Here is a 23,721-nt window from a genome sequence, read left to right as displayed (position 1 = left end):
GTATACTAGCAATGACTATCTAGACACCAAAATTTAAAATACAATGTTATTTACAATTCTAAAACAATAATAAAGTATCTTCAGCAATAGCTAGTACACCTGGATATCTGTATGGAAAAAAAATTGAAGTTGACTCCTTCCTCACACCAAAAAAAAAAAAAGAAAAAGAAAACTCAGATGGATCAAATATCTTAAAATAAGGACTACAGCTAAGGAATTCCTTTAAAAATATAGGCAGGAGCCGGCCACAGTGATGCACGCCTGTGATCCCAGCAGCTTAGGAGGCTGAGGCAGAAGGATCTGAGGCAGTAAGGCTCTAAGCAACGCAGTGAGACCTTGTCTATAAATAAAATACAAAATAGGGCTGGGGATATGGCTCAGTGGTTAAGTGCCCCTGAGTTCAATTCTCAGTTACCAGCCCCACCCTCATCCCCACACCCCCCCCCAAAAAAAATATATATATATTATAATATATATATGGGAATGTCATATGATATTGAATTTGACAATGGCTTTTTAGATATAACATTTAAAACAAGAAACAGCACTTCTCAGAAGAAGATATACATTCCATCAACAAATATGAAAAAATGTTTAACATCTCTAGTAACTAGAGAAATGCAAATCAAAACTACTCTTAAGATTTCATCTCACGCCAGTCAGAATGGCAGTTATCAAGAATATAAACAACAATAAATGTTGGCAAGGATGTGGGGGAAAAGGCACACTCATTTAGTGCTGGTGTACTTCAAATTGGTACAATCAATCTGGAAAGCAATATGGAGATTCCTTAGAAAGCTTGGAATGGAGCCATCATTTGACCCAGCTATCCCACTCCTTGGTCTATATCAAAAAGACTTAAAATCAGCATACTATAGTAATGCAGCCACCTCAATGTTTATAGCAGTTGAATTCATAATAGTGGAACTATGGAAGCAACCTAGGTGCCCTTCAATAGATGAATGGATAAAGAAACTTTGGTATATAAACACAATGGAATATTACTCATCACTAAAAGAGAATAATGGCATTTGCAGGTAAATGGATGTAGTTGGAGAATATTATGCTAAGTGAAGTAAGCCAATCCCAAAGCAACAAAGACGAATGTTCTCTCTGAAGTGGATGCTGATCCATAATGGGGGAGGGGGGACATGGGAAAAATGGAGGAACTTTGATGGGGCAAAGGGGAGGGAGAGGTGGGGAGGGAGTATGGGAGCAGGAAAGATGGTGGAAAGAGATGGACATCATTACCTTAGGTACATGTATAACTGCACATATGATGTGTTGCCTTATCATGTACAACCATAGAAATGTAGTTTTGCTGCAGTTGTGTACAATGAATTAAATACATTCTGTTATCATATATACCTAATTAAAATAAATAATTAAGATTAAAATATTAGGTATAATAGAAAAAAAGAATATGTTAATATTAAACTGCAATTATCTTTTGAGAGACAAACAAATGGCTTAAGAATGAAAAAAAGAGAGCTGGGGATGTGGCTCAAGTGGTGGCGCGCTCGCCTGGCATGCGCGCGGCCTGGCTTCGATCCTCAGCACCACATACAAATAAAGATGCTGTGTCCGCTGAAAACTAAAAAATAAATATGAAAAAAAGAAACAGAAGAAAAAATAAGATATTGGACTTCATCAAAATCAAAAAGTTTTGTTCACCAAAGGACACTATGAAGTGTAAACAGACAACCTATAAAACCTTGCAAATCATATATCTAATAAGGGTCTAGTATCAGAATACTTAAAGAACTCTTGCAACTCAACACCAGAAAAGCAACCCAATTAAAAAGCAGCCAAAGGACTTGAATAGACATTTCTCCAAGGAATACACAGGAACAGAAACAAAACATGAAAAGATGCTCAGCACCATCATTAGGGAAGTGCAAGTTAAAACTGTAGTGAGATTATCACAACATACCTAATCCACATAACTAAAATGTTAAAATGCTTACAACACCAAAGATTGTAAAGATGCAGAGAAAAAAAAAATGCAAAGATGCAGGTTACTTATCTTTTGCTAGTGGGAAAGTAAAGTGATAACTGCCAGTCTGAAAAATCCTGAGTATTTGTTCCACAAAAATGAAAACCTGTGTTCACCCAAAACCTGTACACAAATTTTTAACAGCTTTATTTGTAGTAGTCTAAAATTAGAAATAATTCAAATGTTCTTCAACAGGTGAATGGTTAAAAAGTATGGTAATCCATACCATGAAATATTACTCTGCAATTAAAAGAAACCAGCAAAAACCTAGATAATCTCCAGAGAATTGTGCTGAGGGGGGAAAAAAAAAAAAAAGCCAGGGTTGAGGATTTAGCTCAGTTGGTAGAGTGCTCGTCTTGCATGCACAGGGCGATGCATTCAATCCCCAGCACCAAAAAAAAAAAAAAGGCCAACATTACACGTTATGTACTGTATTATAGCTTCTTGTTCTTGTTGCTGGGAGTCAAAGCCAGGGCCTCATGCATGCTAGGCAAGGCAAGTAGTTGTTCTATCCCAACCTGTTAATGTTTTTGAAATGATCGTATTATAAATATGGGGAATTAATAGCTGCCAGAGAGGCTGGAGTTACAGGTCAGTGGTAGAGCATTTGCCCAACCTGTGCTAGGTCCTAAGTTCTAACATCAGCAACAGGAGAAAAAAAAAAAAAGCTTTTAGAGGTTAGAGGGTGGAGCTAGAGGGAAGTTGCCATAAGCCTAAAAGATTAAGTGAGGAAGGAAAGTCTCTCTGTTGACTATATCAAGGTGAGATATTGTACTATAGTTTTATAAGATGTCACCCTTAGGGGCTGGGGATGTGGGTCAAGTGGTAGCGCGCTCGCCTGGCATGCGTGCGGCCCGGGTTCGATCCTCAGCACCACATACAAAACAAAGATGTTGTGTCCGCCGATAAAAACTAAAAAATAAATATTAAAATATTCTCTCTCTCTCTCTCTCTCTCTAAAAAAAAATAATAATAATAATAAGATGTCACCCTTAGAAGAAACTGAATAAATGATACCAGGGATCTTTGTGTATCATTACTTAGAATATCAATAAAGAGCTAAGATTTTTTAATAAAAGTATGAGAACAAATGCATGGGAAATATGTATTTATTCCTTGGGTTGTGTTCTTATCTACAGCGAGTTTTTTGCACCTTTTGCCTAATTTGTTTTTTTTCTGTTTCCTGCTCTAGTGCCTTTGCTAAGTTTCCATGCCATATTTTTTTCCTTAGGCTTATACTCTGGTAGAACATGGATGAGATTCTCTTTCATACATTGCCCATATTACCTGGAACTAATTTATCTTTTTCCCCCAGTCTGCAGGTACTGCATTTTGATCCGCTGTTGTGTGTAGACTGTAGGGATAGAGGAGTTTCCTCAGCCAAATGCAGAGCTTGAATGAAAGGGTAGATTCATCATTATACAAAATATATGTAAGAAGATTTGAAGTTGGTGTCAACATACCTTATATACAAACAGAGAGATTAAAAATTTTGGTATATATGTGTATTAAGAATTGTAATGCAAAAAAAAAAAAGAGTACATGTATAATGGCATTTAAAAAAAGGGTAGATTCTGTTCTCTCTGATCCCATTAAATATCCAACACCTGCTCTACCCCTCCAAGGCATATTCCGCCCTGAGGACTTTATTCCCTTAGTTAAACAGTGATTTAGGAGCTTGTAAGCCCTTGAAGCCCTTCCTAATGCTGCTCAAGTCACTCCCAGCTGGGTAGGAGCGTCTACTGGAGGTTTTCCCTAACTTGTCTTAGGACTGTCTTCTCACCCCATTAACCTACTTTTCGCTGAATTGAAGGTTTTAATGCAATAATCTCATGTTCTCTTCTATTACTGAGAAGTAGGTTATAGAGGTAGAATTAGGAGACATGATGGAGATTCTATACCTGAAATTAGTGTTTCTTTCTCTGACTGCTCTTTTTTCCAAAGAAAAAAAGGGGGTACACTTAAAATTGTACCCCCTTTTGGTGTTTGTTTGCTGCTGATAAATTTATTAGTGGTTTTATTTTCCTTTGTTTCTTTCTTCTTCAGTTTCTTAATAAATAACACAATCTACTTCATTTATTACCTTTAATGGAATTTTCACCTTTTTTTAATATTTATTTTTTAGTTATAGGTGGACACAATATCTTTATTTTATTTTTATGTGGTGCTAAGGATCGAACCCAGTGCTTCATGCATGCTGGGCAAGTGGTCTTCCTCTGAGTCACAATCCCAGCTCAAATTTTCACCTATTGATTTGGTAATTAGGAAAAACAAGTGTTTGCAAGTATTTCTAAGGTTCAGCTAAAGCTCAAAGACTCCTGCTTTAATTTTCAGTGATATTAGAAAATATCTAGAGATCACATTTTGAAATGATATTTACTTTTCTGTTCTAAGCCCCCATTTTGGCCTGATCTAAGATTTTGCTTCCTGATGAAGTCCATCTTGTATTTCTAGTCTTTACTATTTTTCTCCTGCTTGAACAAAGATGATAATGTAATAATGTCAGGCAAAGTAACATACAGAAGGAATGACTACATCGCTCTTTTTCACCTTTTATTTTTTCCTGCAAGAATCATTTCTGGACATTATACCAAGAGTTCTAGTCTACGGGTTTCATTTTTTGTTCTTGTGAGTATTTATTTGAAATTATTTAATTTTTTATAGGAACAAGTAATGAAAGAACCTGAAATTAACACAACCCTTCAGATGTACTTCTTTGGAAAAAGAGGAGAAAGAAAACTTCACTATAAAGAATTTCGAAGGTAATATAAATGTATTTATTTAGGAGAATGTTATGAAGTGCTGTGGCACATGCCTATAATCCCAGGAGCTTGGGAGGCTGAGGCAGGACCACCATGAGTTCAAAGCCAGCCTCAGCAAAAGCAAGACACTAAGCAACTCAGTGAGACTCTGTCTCTAAATAAAATACAAAACAGGGCTGGGGATGTGGCTCAGTGGTCAAGTCCCCCTGAATTCAATCCCCAGTACTAGGGGAAAAAAATGTTATGCATAAGAAATGAAGAAACTGGGGCTGGGGTTGTGGCTTAGTGATAGAGTGCTCGCCTAGCATGCAGGGGTTCGATCCTCAGTACCTCATAAATGTAAAATAAAGATATTGTGTTCATCTAAAACTAAAAAATAAATATTAAAAAAAAAAGAAATGAAGAAACTGAATATATTCATTTCTCAACACTGCAGACCAAAAACTACTATACATGGGTCTATATGGCATTTTGTCTCTGAGAAATGAACCTATGAAGCATAAAGTTACTTATGCTGAAAATATTCTAATCTATTATAAAAAGTAATCTGTTTTATGGAATATAATAATTCTTTTTAGTAATTTTGTGTTTGCAACTAAGAGACATGCCCTTGGTGTCAGTTTATTCTTAATGCAAAACAAAGCAACCCATCTTAAAACACAGACCATTTATTATGCCCATGAGTCCTCAGGTCAGTTGGACGTAATTACAGTGGGGGCCAGGTTAGGTTGGTCTTGACTGGACTTACTCATTTGCAGTCTGCTGATAGGTTAGCTGATAGTGATCTCTTCTAAGGTTACCTCTGCTGAAACAACTTAGCTGTGCTCCACATGGTCTCTGATTCTCTAGCACAAGGGCTGGCCAGCTTTTTCTGCAAAGGGCCAAATGGTAAATATGGCCTCTGTCACAATTGCACAACTCTACTCTTGTAGTTTGAAAGCAGCCAAAAATAATACATTAACAGACATGTCCAAATTTCAGTAAAACTTTACATGAACCTTATTCTTAAACAACTTATTTAACTTCTCATTATCTGTAGAATGAGAATAATTATTTTTATATATATATTTTTTTTTTCATATATATACATACATATATGCATATATATGTATATATAGATGTATATACATATACACACACATGAATGTTTAAATATAGGATCCTGCTTAACTTCTTCCCAATGAGAGTAACTCCATACAAAACAAGATACGTGCCTCCTTGTGCCACTCCATTAACCAAAGTCCTAAAACAGATATCAGAAAGCAGTACAGTATAGTAGGGAAAACACTGATTTGGGAAACACAAGCCTTGCATCTTGTTCAACTCAGTGGAGTTTAATAAAGACTTATTGAGTGCATACTATGTACTATTTGTCAGGCCATGTTTCAGACATTGGGAACAGTCCCTTATAGGGACATACAGAAACATTTAAATGCATTGTAATCAATGCTTTCATAGATTAAGAGGTATTTTGGTAATGCAGAAAATCATTTAGTGCTCCCTGTGTTGAAGTTTGGGAGCAAATGAGCAGGGAAGGACCCCATTAAAGAGGAAGACCGTGAATTTAAACAGATACTAATATGTGCAGCTATTGTATGATGTTCTTCAAGTCAGTTGAAGAAGCCTATTAGCATCCCAAGGGGACATAAGCAAGAAAGCTCATACTGAGAATATGAGCAAGAAAGTGGCTCAAACTAGCAAAAAGTGAAGTCTGCCTGGGCTTAATTAATGAGGAAAATGAAAAGATGGTTACATAACAACCTCAGCACTGTTAGCGGCTACTATTGAATACTTATGACATGTGTGGCATTTTTCTAAGCGTTTTATATATATTATCTTGCCTGTCCTTGTAAGGTGAGATAGGTATTCTTCCCTTTTATTACTGGAACCAGTGAATATGTATCACACCATTTATCAGCTCCATTTAGAAATAAGATGTTGTCTTTGATCTATGTGTCTCTATCACTCTCACTTGCACTTTCTCTCTCTATATCCAGTCACCAAATACTGTTAATTCTTTTCTCATCAATAATCTCTTGGATTCTTCTTGCCTCTGACAGGTCTCTTTGCTTCATGTCAGATCTATCAGTGCAAACTTGAAATGCTTCCAGTTTTAGATAATATTCTGCTTTGACCCATAAATAAACATGGCATTTAAAAATTTGTATATCCACTACATCCAGAAAATGTAGATAACAGACTTTTGCCTACCACATAGGAAGAAGCCCAAGATAAAACAAGTTTTTAAGGTTTGGAGGGAATTTTAAAGCAAATAATTGTTTACAGTGACAAATTTTCTCCCACTGCATTAGAATGTACCTCTTTTTTCACCCCATTTATTTTTATTTAAATTGTGACATGACAGTAAAGAAATTTTAACATGTAGAAAAGTGAGTAAAGAGATCTGTAACGTATTAAAACTCATGGAAATAATAATACTTTTCACATGATTTAGTAATAAAACAAGTGCAGCATTTCTGGGTCCTATTCAGATATCCTTTCAACTTGTACCTTTCCCAGGAGCTATTGATGAAAGTTTCATCAATGTGCCATGTTGTTTTTATGAGAAAGGAATGTTGATCATATAGACATATGTTATTGTCCAAAAGATTATCGATATCTTTAGGAAGATCTTTCAATTCAAAGCCATTGGTTACGTATAAATTTTGATATCTGAAAAATTTTAGAAACTATTAATTATGATTAACATTCTAAAAGCAGTGCCCCTTAAACTTGTCTGATCATTGATAATGTTTCTATATTGGAAAAATTGTTTTCCATGGAATTTTATTTTCTTTGGATATATCAAAACAATTTACATAATTTTAAAATATTTATCAAAATGTAGATTGCCAGGGCTGGGGTTGTGGCTCAAGTGGTAGAGCACTTCCCTAGCATGTGCTAGGCACTGGGTTGATTCTCAGCACCACATATAAATAAATGAATGAATGAATGAATGAATGAATACATCCATCAACATCTAATTAAAACACACACACACACACACACAAATGTATATTGCCAGATATAATTTACACAAATAAATTGAGTATGGGAAGTCAGAGATTAAATGAAGCAGGCATTGAACCTTACCAACTTCTCTGCATCTTCTTCCCCACAAGCCTTTTTATAGCAATAACACTATAACTGCTCACTATATCAAGACACCTGTCAATCAGGAGGGAATAATGAAGGCACTTTGAAGTCCTATTTACAATATTATGGTCGAATGCTATTAATTGCTTTTATCAATTTTTTTGTATTTTAATATTTAGATTTACAGAAAATTTACAAACAGAGATTCAAGAAATGGAATTCCTTCAGTTTTCTAAAGGTTTGAGTTTCATGAGAAAAGAAGACTTTGCAGAGTGGCTACTTTTTTTCACTAACACTGAAAATAAAGACGTTTATTGGAAAAACGTTAGAGAGAGGTTGTCAGCAGGAGAGGTTCGTATGCCCTTTTCATTTGCATGTGATAAAGATGAAATAAGTTAGCATTTTCTTTTTTATTAAAGTAACTTCTAAGTTAACCAAGATTGTTCTTTTATGGAACTATAAAATCAAGTTGAAGAATATTTTCCACATACTGTTTTCCTATGAATGAACTACTAAGACAGAATTAGTATAGTAATCATGAGTTTACATTACCACTAAAGTTAGGAACAAGAATCTCCTCTTACCACTGTTATTAAATATATGTTGGAGGACCTTAGCCATTGCAAGTAAGTAAGATTATTTTTTTAAAGAGTATAAAAATTGGAAGGTAACAATTGTCTTTCCACTTGATATGATTTTGTGCCCAGAGAATCCAGTCAAAAAAATCATTAGAAACAATAATTCAAGTAAATGCCTATTGCAGTGCTAATATATTAGAAGTACCTGTCCTAGATACAAATTTCAAGTTAGAAAATGTAATGGGGTGTGTGTATGTGTGTGTGAAGTATAGAATGATGACCACCAAACTATTAGTAATGATTACTGTACAGTAGTGAGATTCCAAGTGATTTTTACTTTTATGTATTGTTCCAAAAACCATTTTGCGGCAGACATATAATTTTATATAACTTTTTTAAAAACACTATTTCTAATGTGAAAGAAAATATTAAACATAAAGATCCCATTATAACTGAAATATAAATATATAACAATTAGAAATACATCTAACAGTGGCTGGGGTTATAGTTCAGTGATAGAGTGCTTGTCTCGCACACATGAGGCACTGTGCACTGGGTTCAATCATCAGCACCACATTAAAAAATAAAGGGCTGGGGACATAGCTTGGTAAGTGATTGCCTCGCAGGCACAAGGCCCTGAGTTCAATCTCCAGCACCACAAAAATAAAATAAAATAAAATAAAATAAAATAAAAATAAAGGTATTGTGTTCATCTGCAACTAAAAAAAAAAAGAAAAAAATGAAGAAAGCTTTCTAATGTTGATGGCTATCAAAGAAAACTTATCTATGTTATATGTGGGATATATATATATAAAATAACGGCCACTCTTCCTTTAATAGGTCTATAAATATAATGATTTTATTACTTAGAACATCCTAGATTTACTGCAGTTACAAATTAACTGGTTATTTAAAAAAAGATATTTTGTTTTAGTTGTAGTTGGACACAATACCTTTATTTTATTTTTATGTGGTGCTGAGGATCGAAACCAGCATCCCACATGTGCTAGGCAAGGGCTCTACCGCTGAGCCACAACCCTAGCCCCTGATTAATAGACTGTTAATAAAATAAAGCAAAGTCTAGAAATGTGTGAAGAGGATGTTCCCACCGTAAAACAAGATTTTGTGTATGTGTATGTACACGTGAAATAGTATACAAGTAGAATATTTCTGGTAGGATGAACAGGTGTCAGTGCTTTATCTCTGGGGAAAGGAATTGAAGATTAGAAGAGTAACAAAATTTTTTTCATTATTTATACTTTGTACTGCTTGAATTTTTATGATGTTCACAGCCAAATTGAGCCAGAACATTAGGGTAGATTGCAGAAAGGCCAAAGAAAGTGCCCAGAGCGCAGCAAGACATATGTTTTACTGAGAAAAGCTTAAGAGAGTTTAGTGACTGCTTCAAGAAGAGTTCAGTAGCAATTGACTGAACACATAGCACCTCTGTCCCTCATTGTTTTGCCAAATAGTTTCTCCTCTCCCTTATCTTTTTTTGTCCAGTGGCAGCCAGCTGGATGAATAATATATATCCTTTCCACAATGCCCTCAGTTCTACACTAGTTCTCACTCAGGGAGTTTATATATTAGGGTATAGAAGCAGTGACATAATCAGCATTAGCTTGCTTAGTTTGCTTCTATGACCAGTATCCCAAGGAGTAACTACCCTGATGTATATGCAGGCAAGTAGCTTTCTACAGATAACACTAACTTGCCCCAGTTCTCAGTATGCATAAGAAAAAGCCAGTGTCCTTCAAGATACTATGTATTTGGACATTAAGGGACATAGTGTTTTACCATCCCCCTTTTCTTAAAGGATGCTACATGTTCATATTACTTCTTTAGAAACTTGAGTAAGACCACACATATGCAAAGAACATCATCCTGAAGTTCCCTACAAGTTCCCTTCACTTTTCTAAAAATAGTGAAAATGTTTCTTTTAAGTTATGAATTTTTATACTTTTTACTTTAATTTTTTTATAGTTGTAGATGGACAGAATGTCTTTGTTTATTTTTATGTGGGCTGAGGATCAAACTTAATGCCTCACACATGCAAAGCAACTGCTCTGCCGATGAGCTACAGCCTGAGCCCTATACTTTTTACTTTTAATGGAAAAATTATCTTTTAATATTTTTTTTGTTTTGTTTTGAGGGATTTCTTTGGGGTTTTTATTTGTCTGTTTCATAGGGTTGGAGATGGAATCCAGGGCTATACATGTGTTGGGCAAGCATTCTACCACTGAGCCATATCCCCAGACCTTTGTTTTTATTTGAAATACATAGATTTTGAAGTCAGATGGACGGAGTTCCACATCTAATTGTTCCACTTAATATACCTGGTCAAATTACTTAACTCCTAAAGGATTACTTACCTAAAACTTTCGCTAAGATCACCAGAGTAAGTGACAGAACTGGAATTTCAACGTTAAGTCCATCTCCAAACCTAAATTCTCTTATTCAGTACTATGTTCACTAGTAAAACTAAGCAGAAGTGGCCACTTAACAGACTGTGTTAGTTTCCTTGAGCTACCATAAGAAAATACACCAACTGAGCAGCTTAAACAATACAAATGTATTTCCTCACTATTCAGGAGGAAGTCAAAATTCTAGCAGGGCTATTATCTGGTAAGGTCTTCCTTCTCAGCTTGCTCACAGCGCCATCTCTTTTTGTCCTCATGCGACCATTTCTTTGTGCACACATAAGGAGACCTAGTATTCACAAGAGTGAATGAGTTCTGATATCTCTTCTTCTTATTGGACACCAGTCTTATTGAATTAGGGCTCAATTCCTATTATATATTCATCTCCTTACAGGCCCTGTCGCCAAAATAAAGTTACATTGGGGATTAAGGCTTCAAAATATGAATTCAGTCCATAACTCAGGGCCGCCCCAAGGTTTACAATGTACAACTCGAGGAGACCCCATTCACAGTCTCCAGTCTATACAGTCACAGAGTCTGTGGCCCTACTAGTTATTCTCACACTGTTCTTAAATTCTAAAACCTTTAATTCTAGTATTATTCTGCGTCTTGAACTTTTTAATAGGCTTGCTTAGATCTAACTTTATAAGCTTTATGATAGAAAAGACGACTCACAATTATATTCATAAGATTGCTTAATGTTTTTATAAAATTGTAATAAAACCTCTTTATTTTTATTAGAGCATTAGTTTGGATGAGTTCAAGTCATTTTGCCATTTTACAACCCACTTGGAAGACTTTGCTATTGCCATGCAAATGTTTAGCTTAGCTAATCGACCTGTCAGACTAGGTAAGATATATGAATCATTTTTTTTTTAATATTTATTTTTTAGGTGGACAGAACATCTTTGTATGTGGTGCTGAGGATCGAACCCGGGGCGCACGCATGCCAGGCGAGCGCGCTACCACTTGAGCCACATCCCCAGCCCTTAAATCATTTAATTTTTATCATCCATAAGCTATTTCTGTTTTTCAACTAGATGATACCAACCAAGGAACCAGTTTTCAGCAAAATAATTTTCCTTTTATTTCTATATAGTTATTCTAGATTTACAATATCAAAAGATTTATTCAACAGTTACTGTTTTGCTTTTGTTTCTCATTCTCCTAAAAAGGAAAGGAAATATTTAAATATGTAGCTAACATTTCAATTCAATTAAAATATCTTACTTAGACTTACAGTTACTCTTATGTCATTTCTAAACCAAATTATTATTTGAATAAATTCATTATGAGTATTTTTGTATTTTAGTTCCCAAATAATAAAACCTTAGATTTCTTTTTACTTCTCATATAATGAAAATTTAGATAATTCCACTTACACTGTTTCACCTATTTGATGGGTTGTGTTTTGTTTGTTTAAAGCGGAGTTTAAGAGAGCTGTAAAAGTAGCAACAGGACAAGAGCTCTCAAACAATATTTTGGACACGGTCTTCAAGATCTTTGATTTGGATGATGATGAATGCCTTAGCCATGAAGAGTTTCTTGGGGTGTTAAAAAACAGGATGCATCGAGGTTTATGGGTAACATATTTTGAGTTTTTAAAAAACTACTTATTATATGTTACTAATATTGATAATGTTATTATCAATGGGCAAATTACAGAGTCTTAAATGGAATTTTAACCATTTATAAAGCAATTATAAGCTATAGTTGAAACATTGAAATATCTTTATCATAAAATGAATTTCAGCATTTTTCTTTGCTTTTAAAAAAATTTGAACCTAATAGATACCACTATTCAGAAATCAGCCTAGGATTTGACTTTGGGCTCTATAGTCATACAACCTCTTTAGATTCAAATCTGGCTTTATCGTTTATTAACTGCTGAATTTTGCATAACTTAATTTTCTGAGCCTCCACTCATATTTCTCATCTGTCTAAATAGAATACTGATAAAATCTACCAGAAAGAATTATTAGAATTGAGTGTAAAATACTTAGCACCGCAACTGAGACACATGAAGTAAATATTAGCTATTATAATTATTCACTCATCTTCACCTATTGGTCTATAAAATAAACTTGGAATTTATTTAGATTAGTATCTGCTGGAAGCACTCATGAGAGATATCTGCAAAGGTTTCCAAAACTAGGTTCCAAAGAGAATCTACATGGTACATAGGGAGGTAGTTAGGCTGGAAGAAAGAGGATAATAGAATATACAGTGTCCAAGTTCTTGCAGATAAGGCTATTCATTTACAACTTAGAAAAGTAAGCTCAGTTTTCTGCAACAAACATAGTTTGTAGAAAATTAGTAAATTTGATTTTCATTAGTAAGTTTTACAGTATAATTCACCTTCAGTTTTTCTAGGGAGGAGTGTGGGAAGGAAATAAGCAAAACCATAAAGCTCACATGAAATAATGTTTATCCTTGAAGAAAATGACTGTATATTTTACTGTTGGTCAACAGGTGCCACAACAACAGAGTATACAAGAATACTGGAAATGTGTGAAAAAAGAAAGCATTAAAGGAGTAAAAGAAGCCTGGAAACAAGCTGGAAAAGGCCTTTTTTAAATTAAAATAATAATAAGGCAATTATATTGCTCCAAATGTCAAAATTTGATATTTTTTAAAAAATACTTGCTGCTCTTCCTTTTAAGTCTTCCCTGATTTCCTTTGTAATATAAAGATGCCATATATTTGCTCTCTAATTCAATAATTTCTTTTTTTTTTTTTTTTTGTTTTTTTTTTTTTTTAAAGAGAGAGTGAGAGAGATAGAGGTAGAGAGAGAGAGAGAATTTTTTAATATTTATTTTTTAGTATTTGGCGGACACAACATCTTTGTTTGTATGTGGTGCTGAGGATCGAACCCGGGCCGCACGCATGCCAGGTGAGCGCGCTACCGCTTGAGCCACATCCCCAGCCCCCCAATAATTTCTTGATACGTTTTCAGAGAAGAACTTTTTAGGAAGGAAAATATTGTTTTATAAAATCAGATATTGGATTCTGTCCAAAGACCTAATTCCAAGTAACATTTAGTGCTTTGGGAAGATGGAAAAGCTTACTTCTTCACTGATTCTTTAGACACAAAAGCATGATACGCTTTCTGGAAGAGTGGATAAGTGCTTATGGGAAAAAAGTACTTGATTCACAAGGCCAGTGTTGATTTCAGAAGTTGTGATGTTCCTAATAGGGTAAATGAAGTTAAAACTTGAGACTTTTCTCATTTGCATCGTATCTCATGTCTGTTTTATGTCAGTTAGCTGTACATTTGGTGTCTTTAAAATAACATGTAAAAAATGTTTGTATCTTATATCTGGAAGCAGAATAAAATATTCACACATACAAAATATGCAGATGCTTCTTATTTTACATATATTTTAGTACCACATTTTAAAAATGTAAATACTTTAATTCCTTGCCACTTTTGCTAGTTTATGTTCTTAAAAACTAGTGTAGGGTTGGGGGTGTAGCTCAGCAGTAGAGCACTTTCCTGGCATGCTGGAGGCCCTGAGTTTGATCTCTAGCACTGGGATGAAAAAATTAAAAAGTGTGGTTGGGGAGAATTTTGATCACAAGATCAGGATATCATGAAATATACTGGGTTGTGGGAAATGTTTAAAGTGATACTAGAAATTAACAGGCATTAAAGCAAATATAAAATTGTGTAAAATGGTTACTTCTTTTTAAAATAAATGATCAATAAAATTTACTAAAAAAAAATGTGTTTCTTGTGGCTAGGGTTGTGGCTCAGCAGTAGAGCACTTACCTAGCGAGGTGCTGGATTTGATCCTCAACACCACATAAAAATAAGTAAATAAAATAAATGTATTTAAAACCAGTTTTACCTCTAGAGAACTGCTCATTCCAGGGCCATGGCCGGGTCTGTAATGTCTTTTGTGAATTAAACAACTAAGCAACTTAGCACATGTCTCAATAAAAAATAAAGGTTTGGGGTTGGGGCTCAATGGTGGAGCACTTGCCTAGCATGTGTGAGGCACTGGATTTGATCCTCAGCACCACAGTAAAATAAATAAAATAAAGATATTGTGTCCCATCTTCAACTAAAAATATTTTAAAAAATAAAGGCTGAGATGTGGTTCAGTGGTTAAGGCACCCCTGGGTTAAATCCCCAATACCAAAAAAAAAAAAAAAAAGGAGGGCTCATGAAAAAACAGGGAGTCAAATGAACAAAGCCAACTTGAAGGACCTTCCCAGCCAAATCTGGTACTGTTTGAGCATCAAAATAATTTAACATCAGCCAGGCTCAGTGGAGCATACCTATAATCCCAGCAGCTTGGAAGGCCAAGACAGGAGGATCACAAGTTCAAAGCCAGCCTCAGCAAGGGCAAGACACTAAGGATATTCAGTGAGACCCTGTCTCTAAATAAAATACAAAAAGGGACTGAGGATGTGGCTCAGTGGTCGATTGCCCCTGAGTTGAATCCCTGTACCAAAAATAAAAATTAATGCCAGTAATAGATTATAAGAATATCTGTATGACACTATCACACGGTTTTGATTATTGCAGTTTTCAGGGAAGTAGTGATATCAGAAAGTATAAGTCTCCAACTTTACAATTAGTCCTCCATCAATTTGCAATTAGAGCAAATTGATGTTTCTTTTTTTAATTTTTTTTAGTTGTTTATGGACCTTTTATTTTATATGCAGTACTAAGCATCAAACTCAGTGCCTCACACGTGCTAGGCAAGTGCTCTACCACTGAGCCACAACCCCAGCCCAATGTTTCCTTTATATATATATATATATTTTTTTTAAATTTTAGTTGTAGGTGGACACAATACCTTTATTTATGTGGTGCTGAGGATAGAACACAGTGCCTCACATAAATTAGGCAAGAGCTCTATCACTGAGCCACAAATTGATGTTTCTCTTTTTAGGGGGGTTGGGGGTACCAGAGATTGAACTCAGGGGCATTCAACCACTGAGCCACATCCCCAGCTCAATTTTGTATTAAGAGACAGGTCTCACTGAGTTGCTTAGGGCCTTGCCCTTGCTGAGGCTGGCTTTGAACTCGAGATCCTCCTGTCTCAGCCTCCCAATTGGCTGGGATTACAGGCATGCACCATAACGCTCAGCTTGATGTTTGTTTCTTTTTTTTTTTTTTTTTTTTTGGTTATAGGTGGACCCAATATATATTATTTTTTTAATATTTATTTATTTACCTATCTTTAGTTTTAGGTGAATACATTAGTTTGTTGTTGTTGTTGTTTTTAATGTGGTGCCGAGGATCGAACCCAGTGCCTCATGCATGCTAGGCGAGCACTCTATCACTGAGCCACCATCCCAGTCCCTATATTTTATTTTTTATGTGGTGTTGAGGATTGAACCCGGGGCCTCACGCATGTTAGGTGAGTGCTCTACCTCTGAGCCACAACCCCAGCCCCTTGATGTTTCTTAATCTGCAAAAGTTTTTGGTAATAATAGGATAAAAGCTCTTGGCCATTTGTCAGCCTAAAACATTATGCTGTAAAGGAAGAGTTTTCCCAGTTATGCAGATTAACATATTTCAAGGGCTTAGCCTTTAACATCTATAAGGGATGTTTCTCTTGCCCCATTAATTGATTGACTGATTTTCACTGTAAGCTCATATTCTTATGACCCAACAATTCCACTCCTAGGGACTCAAGTACTTGATGCCAGTGTTCATTGTATCATGCATTAAAAAAGTGGAAAAACAAAATGTGCTATACACATACAATGGTATATTGATAGTCCATAAAAATGAATGAGGTTCTGTTACGCATTATTAGATGAACCTTGAGAAGTGAAATAAGTCAGACACAAAAGGACTAATAATGTATGATTCCACTTATGTAGGTACCTAGGATACATAAATTCCTGAGACAATAGATTCTGCCAAGTTGGCAGGGTGGAGAATTATTGCTTAATGGTTAAATAATTTTGGTTTGGATTGATGGAAATATTCAGAAACAGGAGTTGGTGATAGATGCCCGACATGATGAATACAATTTCACTGTGTGATGCATTTAAAAATGTGAAAATGGCAAATATTATGTCAATTATACTACAATTTTTAAAAATTAACAATGTAGTAAACCAAACCCACTCAATTATACACTTGAAATGAGTGAACTATACTGTATATGAAATACATCTCAACATAGATAAAAATTAACCAGTAGATGATTAAAATACAAAGTCTTTAGAAACATCAAAAGCCAACAAAAGGTTAATATCTGAATTAACATTTCTCAGCCTAATGACACCCAATATCTTCCCCACAACTATTTTTAACAAAAGCTTTGTATTCTTGTATTAGTCAACTTTCTGTTACTATAACAAATAACTGAGATAATTAGTTCATAAAAAGAAAATGGTTATTTTGGCTCACAGTTTTCAGGTTCCAGTCTAAGATCAGGCAGAGTCATTGTTTTTAGGCCTTTGGGGGATGATAATGATGGGGAGGGCATCAGGGAGAAAAACTGCTCACCTCTTCACCAGAAAGAGAAAGGGAGGAAAAGGAAAAGACCAGGGTCCCACAATGCCCTTTTTTTTTTTTTAATCTTAAAACACTTCATTGACAATACATTTATTTTTGGATACTTATTTTAGTCTTAATTTACCAAAATGGTGGTACCACAATGCCCTCTGAAGGCACACCCCAATGACCTAAAAGGCCTCCCACTAAGCACCACCTCTTAAAGGTTCCACCACCACCTAGTAACACCAAGGTGAGGACTAGCCCTTTATAACACATGGATCATTAGGGGACACTTAAGATCCAAATTACAGAAGTCCTTTTTACTATTCTGAAGTTAAGACTCCATAGGTAAAATAAACTTCCTCTGCATTTATTTTTTTAAGATAAAACATGAACATATAATTTTTAAAGGAATTTGTATTGAAATAACTGGCAATCAATATGTTCTATTGTTTCTATTCTAGAAGAACCCCCAAAATAAATCCCTATACATTTCTAAAACTCTAGGGTCAGTGCCATCTAAAATCTATAATAATAAATAAGGACCTCTATAGAAAAATAATAGGTCAGGCACAGTGGCTCATGCCTATAATCCCAGCTTCTTTGGGAGGCTGAGGTAAGAGGATCACTTGGTCCCAGGGGTTTGAGGCCAACCTGGGCAACACTATGAGACACCCTTCACCCCCAACTCAAAAAAAGAAGGGAGGGAATAGAAGGACACAGGAGGGGAGCAAAGGGAAGGGGAGAGGAAGAAAGGAAAGGAGAGGAGATAAAAGGAAAAGAGAAAAAGAACCAGGTAATACTATGAATTTGGATCATTCACCATGGAGAGGTGAGATAGTAGACAGGAGATCAATCTGAGTGACTAATAAAAATAGTTGAGCTTATTAGTAATCAGAGAAGTGTGAATTAAAACAAGATACCAGTTCATGCTTATCAGATTGGCAAAAAATAAAATTCAGGTAATATCAAATATTAGTGTAGACTTGGAGAAAGAGTACCCCTTGTGTACTTCTGGTTAGAAAACAATCTGATAATCTTTAATGAAATTAAGTATGTATTCACCCTGTGATTCAGAAGTCTCACTCTTGGACAGATGCCCCCAGAAAAATAAGTTCAAATCCCATGAGGTTCAAAGAAGTTCATCTCAGTATTGATTGCAGTAGAGAGAATTTGAGTAACCCAAATGTTCCTCACTAAGGAAACAGAAAATGTGATGAGTGCATGCTATGAAATACTAGGTATTGAACTTTAGAAGCATGGGTAAATATTCAAAATATAATAAGTTTAAAACATGTAAAGCAAGATTTATATCAAATAAAATTTATGTCACAAATATAGCCATTCTTGATAATTAGAAAACATTTTGAAAATGTATACTCTACTAAAATAGAAAATATCAAAGACATCCACAGACTTCTAGAGACATATGACCTACCCAAACTGAATGAGGCGGTCATACATGCTTTAAACAGATCAATTTCAAGTAATGAAATAGAAAACACCATCAAAAGCCTACCAACCAAGAAAAGCCAAGGACCAGATGGATTCTCTGCCAAGTTCTACAAGACCTTCAAAGAAGAACAAAGTATTCCATGAAATAGAAAAAGAGGGAACACTTTCAAACTCATTCTATGAGGCTAATATCACCCTGATACCAAAACTAGACAAAGACACATCAAGGAATGAAAACTTCAGACCAATATCCCTGATGAACATAGATGCAAGAATTCTCAATAAAATTCTGGCAAGTCACATAGATAAACATATTAAAAAGATAGTGTACCATGATCAAGTAGGACCAGGGATGCAGGGTTAGTTCAACATATGGAAATCAATAAAAGTAATTCATCAGTATTAATAGACTTAAAAACAAGAATCATATGATCATCTCAATAGATGAAGAAAAAGCATTTAACAAAATATAGCACATTTGATGTTCAAAACATTAGAAAAACTAGGGATAGTAGGAACATACCTAAACAATGTAAATGCTATACTTGCTAAACCCAGGGCCAGCATCATTCTAAATGGAGAAAATTTTAAAGCATTCCCATTAAAAAACTGGAACAAGTTTTTAAACTGGAACAAGTCAAGGATGTCCTCTTTCATTACTTCTATTCAACGTCATCCTTGAAACTCTAGCCAGAGCACTTAGACAAAAGAAAGAAATTAAAGGGATACAAATAGGTAAAGAAGAACTCAAACTATCACTACTTGCTGATAACATGACTCTATATCTAGAAGATCCAAAAATTTCCACCAGAAAACTTCTAGAACTAATAAATGAATTCAGCAAAGTAACAGGATATAAAATCAACACCCAAAAATCAAACACACTCCTATACATCAGTGATGAATCCATTGAAAGAGAAATTAGGAAAACTACTCACAATAGCCTCAAAAAATAAATAAATAAAATGCCTGGAAATCAATCTAAAAAAAAAGAGGTGAAAGACCTCTACAATGAAAACTCAGAACACTAAAGAAAGAAATTGGAAAAAACCTCAGAAGACGGAAAGATTTCCCATGCTCCTGAATGATGGCAGAATTAATATTGTCAAAATGACCATACTACCAAAAGCATTATACAGATTTAATGCAATTCCTATTAAAATCCCAATGACATTCTTTATAGAAATAGAAAAAGCAATCATGAATAATAGCTAAAGCAATTATTAGCAAGAAAAGTGAAGCAGGAGGCATCACAATACCAGATCTTAACTATACTACAGAGCTACAGTAACAAAAACAGCATGGTATTGGTGCCAAAATAGATTGGAGGACCAATAGTACAGAATAGAAAACACAGACAAACCCACATAAATACAGTTATCTCATACTAGACAAGGGTACCAAAAACATTCACTGGAGAAAAGATAGCCTATACAACAAATGGTGTTGGCGAAACTGGAAATCCATATGTAGCAAAATGAACTTATACCTCTATCTCTCACCCTGCACAAAAATCAACTCAAAGTGGATCAAAGACTTAGGCACTAGAACAGAGACCCTACACCTAATAGAAGAAAAAATAGGCCCAAATTTTCACCACGTCAGCCTAGAATCTGACTTCCTTAACAAGACTCCTAAAATGCAAGAAATAAAATCAAGAATCAATAAATAAGATGGATTAAAATTAAAAAGCTTTTTCTCAGCAAAGGAAACAATGAAGTGAGGAGATAGCCTACAGATTCAAAGAAGTCTTTACCACATGCCCCTTCGATAAAGCATTAATCTGTATGATATATAAAGAACTCAAAAAACTTAACAAATAAATAAATAACCCAATCAATAAATGGGCTAAGGAACTGAACAGACACTTCACAGAAGAAGAAAAAACATTTGATCAACAAATATATGAGAAAGTGTTCAACATCTCTAGCAATTAGAGAAATGCCAATCAAAACTACACAAAGATTTCATTTCACTCTTTTCAGAAGGCAATCATCAAGAATACAGGCAAAAATAAATGCTGACAAAGATGTGGTGAAAAGGTACACTCATACATTGGTGGTGGGACTGCAAATTATGGAAAACAGTATGGAGATTCCTCAGAAAACTGGGAATGGAACCACCATTTTCCCCAGCTATTCCACTTCTTGGTTTATACCCAAAGGACTTAAAATCAGCATATTATAGTGACACAGCCACATCAACGATTATAGCAGCTCAATTCACAATAGCTAGACCATGGAACCAACCTAGGTGTCCCTCAATAGATTAATGGATAAAGAAAATGTCATATATATACTCAACGAACTATTACTCAGCTTTAAAGAAGAGTAAAATCATGGCATCTGCCAGTAAATGGTTGGAGTTGGAGAATATCATGCTAAGCGAAATAAGCCAGTTCCACAAAACCAAAATCCAAATGTTTTCTCTAATATGTGGATGCTAATACACAATATGGTGTGGGGGCGGGGCACTAGGAAAGAACAGCATTACCTTATTAGATTAGGTAGAGGGAAGTGATGGGAGGAGAAAGGAGGGGATATGGGGATAGGAAAGATAGTAGAATGAAACAGACATTATTGCAATATGTATGTATACATGTGACTACATGACCAATATGATTCTGTAACATGTACACTCATAAAAATGAGAAATTTTATCCCACCTATGTATGATATATCAAAGTATATAAATGCATTCTACTGTCATGTATAACTAATTAAAATTTTAAAAAATATATATATATAGCAATTTCTTGGGGCTGGGGTTGTGATTCAGTGGTAGAGGGCTTGCCTAGCATATATGAGGCACTGGGTTCAATCCTAAGCACCACATATAAATAAATGAATAAAATAAAGATCCATCAACAACTAAAAATTTATATATATATATATATATATATATATATATATATATATAGAGAGAGAGAGAGAGAGAGAGAGAGAGAGAGAGATCCATTTCTTGGTATACACAGATGATTTATTCCAGGACTCCCATGAATACCAAAACTTGCAGATGCTTAAATTCCTTCTATAAATTGGCATATTATTTGCATAGAACCTATACTTATGCTCCTGTATACCTGAAATCATATCTAGATGATGCATAATATCTAATACAGTATAAGTGCTATGTAGATAGTTGTTACACTGTATTGTTTAGGAAATGATGACAAGAGAGAAAGTCTGTACATGCTCAAAGCAGAGGAAGTTTTGATCCATAGTTGGGTAAATCCATGAATGTGGAAGCCATGGGTGTAGGGAGCCAACTATATGGACGTGTGTGGCCACCATGGCCATCTTAGTTTTCCTGGAACCCTCAGTCTCTCTCCTGCCTTTGCCCTTGCTATTCACTTGGCCTATGTTCTGACTCTGAATCTTTGGTAGGACTTATCTTCAATATCATTCAGGTCTGTGCTCAAAGTTATCCTTATCAAAGGGAACATCACACACCAATCAATCCTGTTACTCTCCATCCTCTTGCCCTATTTTGGTCTTCTTCATAGAACTTTATCATCACCTATCAGTTTATATTTTTACTTTTTAATTTGTCGATAATTGGTTTATAAGTCTCATGAGAGCAGGATTTTTTTTTTTTAATTCGCCAATGGCTAGACCATCTGGACTGGGGGTTATAAGAACAAGACAGCTTCCTGACCCCACTTGGTAGGAGTCTGGCAGGGGAGGAGCACTTTCCAACAGAAGTGGTGACTACTCCTTGAAGAAGGCAAAGGTGCTAAGCAGACACACTAGGTTCTTACTCTCCAACGTGAAACAAACGCTATAGGTTAAAACTAGTTTGCAGTCTCTAGAGACAAGGAGATAAAGTTACATTCATCAGTAGAGGCTCAGGGTGAAAGTCACAAATAAGTTTCAGGAAAACTTTCAAGAAGGTAGCTGCCTTAGAGCTAGGGATGTAGCTTAGTGATAGAATATGTGCTGAGCATGTGAGAGGCCCTGAGTTCTCTCCCAGCACCATACACACACACACACACACACACACACACACACACACACACAAAATGGATAGAGAAAAAATTGAATTGGAGCAACATGAATAGATATTCAAAATATAATAGTAAGTTTAAAACATGTGAAGCAAAATTTACAGCAAATATAATTGGCTGCCTGGTCACAAAAAAGGACACCACAAGTTGCTCCAAAAACTATATACTTAACCCTTCCTTTATCAGTACACTTGAAAGCTATGCAAAATATTTTAATTCAATTTGCATATTTTGAGTTTTTTTCCTCCTCCTAGAGCACGTTTTAAACCTTTATTATGCAGACATGATATCATGCATTTAGACAGTTATGCATCTGTCCAAGAGTGAGACTTCCGAATCACAGGGTGAATACACACTTAATTTCATTAACGATTGTCAGATTATTTTCTAACCAGCAGTACGCAGAGATACTCTTTCTCCAAGTCTACACTAATATTTGGTATTCCTGGTTTGTTTTGTTTTGTTGCCAATCTGATAAGCATGAACTGGTATCTTGTTTTAATTCACACTTCTCTGACCACTAACAAGCTCAATGTTAGACATTATGTCTAAGCAATGAGAATAGGATTTAGATGAGCAGAGAGGGGCCAGCAAGACCCTCAGCTGCCAGCCCTTTGAATCTGGTTTTCCTTTTCTGAGCTGGCAGAGTGCCCCACATTCTTGCTGATGTAATGGATAAGCAGAAAGATAAGAGGAGAGGAAAAGTAGCGCCCTGCAGGGGTATTGCCTTGAGCATTTCATGCCAAAGAAATAAAGATCCACCATCAACAAATGCACGTGTTGAGCAGCTGGGTTGGATTCCAGCCAGTTAAGGTGAGAAGTTTCCTTGCTCAAAAGGAGGCTTCTTGACCCCTGAAGAACTGGCATCACCTGTGATTTATTTAATCCCACATTTTCCCATTCTCTGCCTCTTAAGCAGAGAATATTTAATTCTAAATT

General features: G+C 35.3%; 1 protein-coding gene across 4 annotated transcripts in view; it reads left to right on the top strand.

Moving 5' to 3' along the window:
- The window catches only part of Micu2 (mitochondrial calcium uptake 2), a 122,269-nt gene extending 108,062 nt beyond the window's left edge, over positions 1-14,207 (top strand). For 2 of the 4 annotated variants that reach the window (XM_046447856.2, XM_046447848.2), the window contains exons 8-12: positions 4,661-4,758; positions 8,034-8,205; positions 11,594-11,702; positions 12,278-12,435; positions 13,325-14,207. In XM_046447856.2, coding sequence (XP_046303812.1) covers positions 4,661-4,758; positions 8,034-8,205; positions 11,594-11,702; positions 12,278-12,435; positions 13,325-13,429 — 642 coding nt within the window. In that variant the 3' untranslated portion in view covers positions 13,430-14,207. The other 2 variants (XM_046447865.2, XM_058580693.1) reach the window with 2 other exon arrangements.
- Positions 14,208-23,721: the final 9,514 nt, after the last annotated feature.

This window comes from Marmota monax, unplaced genomic scaffold (genome assembly GCF_021218885.2).
Source record: "Marmota monax isolate L192 unplaced genomic scaffold, Marmota_monax_Labrador192_F-V1.1 WCK01_AAM20220418_F8-fsc00043, whole genome shotgun sequence".
NCBI classification, from domain to species: Eukaryota; Metazoa; Chordata; class Mammalia; order Rodentia; family Sciuridae; genus Marmota; species Marmota monax.
The sequence above is the reverse complement of the archived record's forward strand: the minus strand, read 5'-3'. Positions and strand labels throughout refer to the sequence as shown.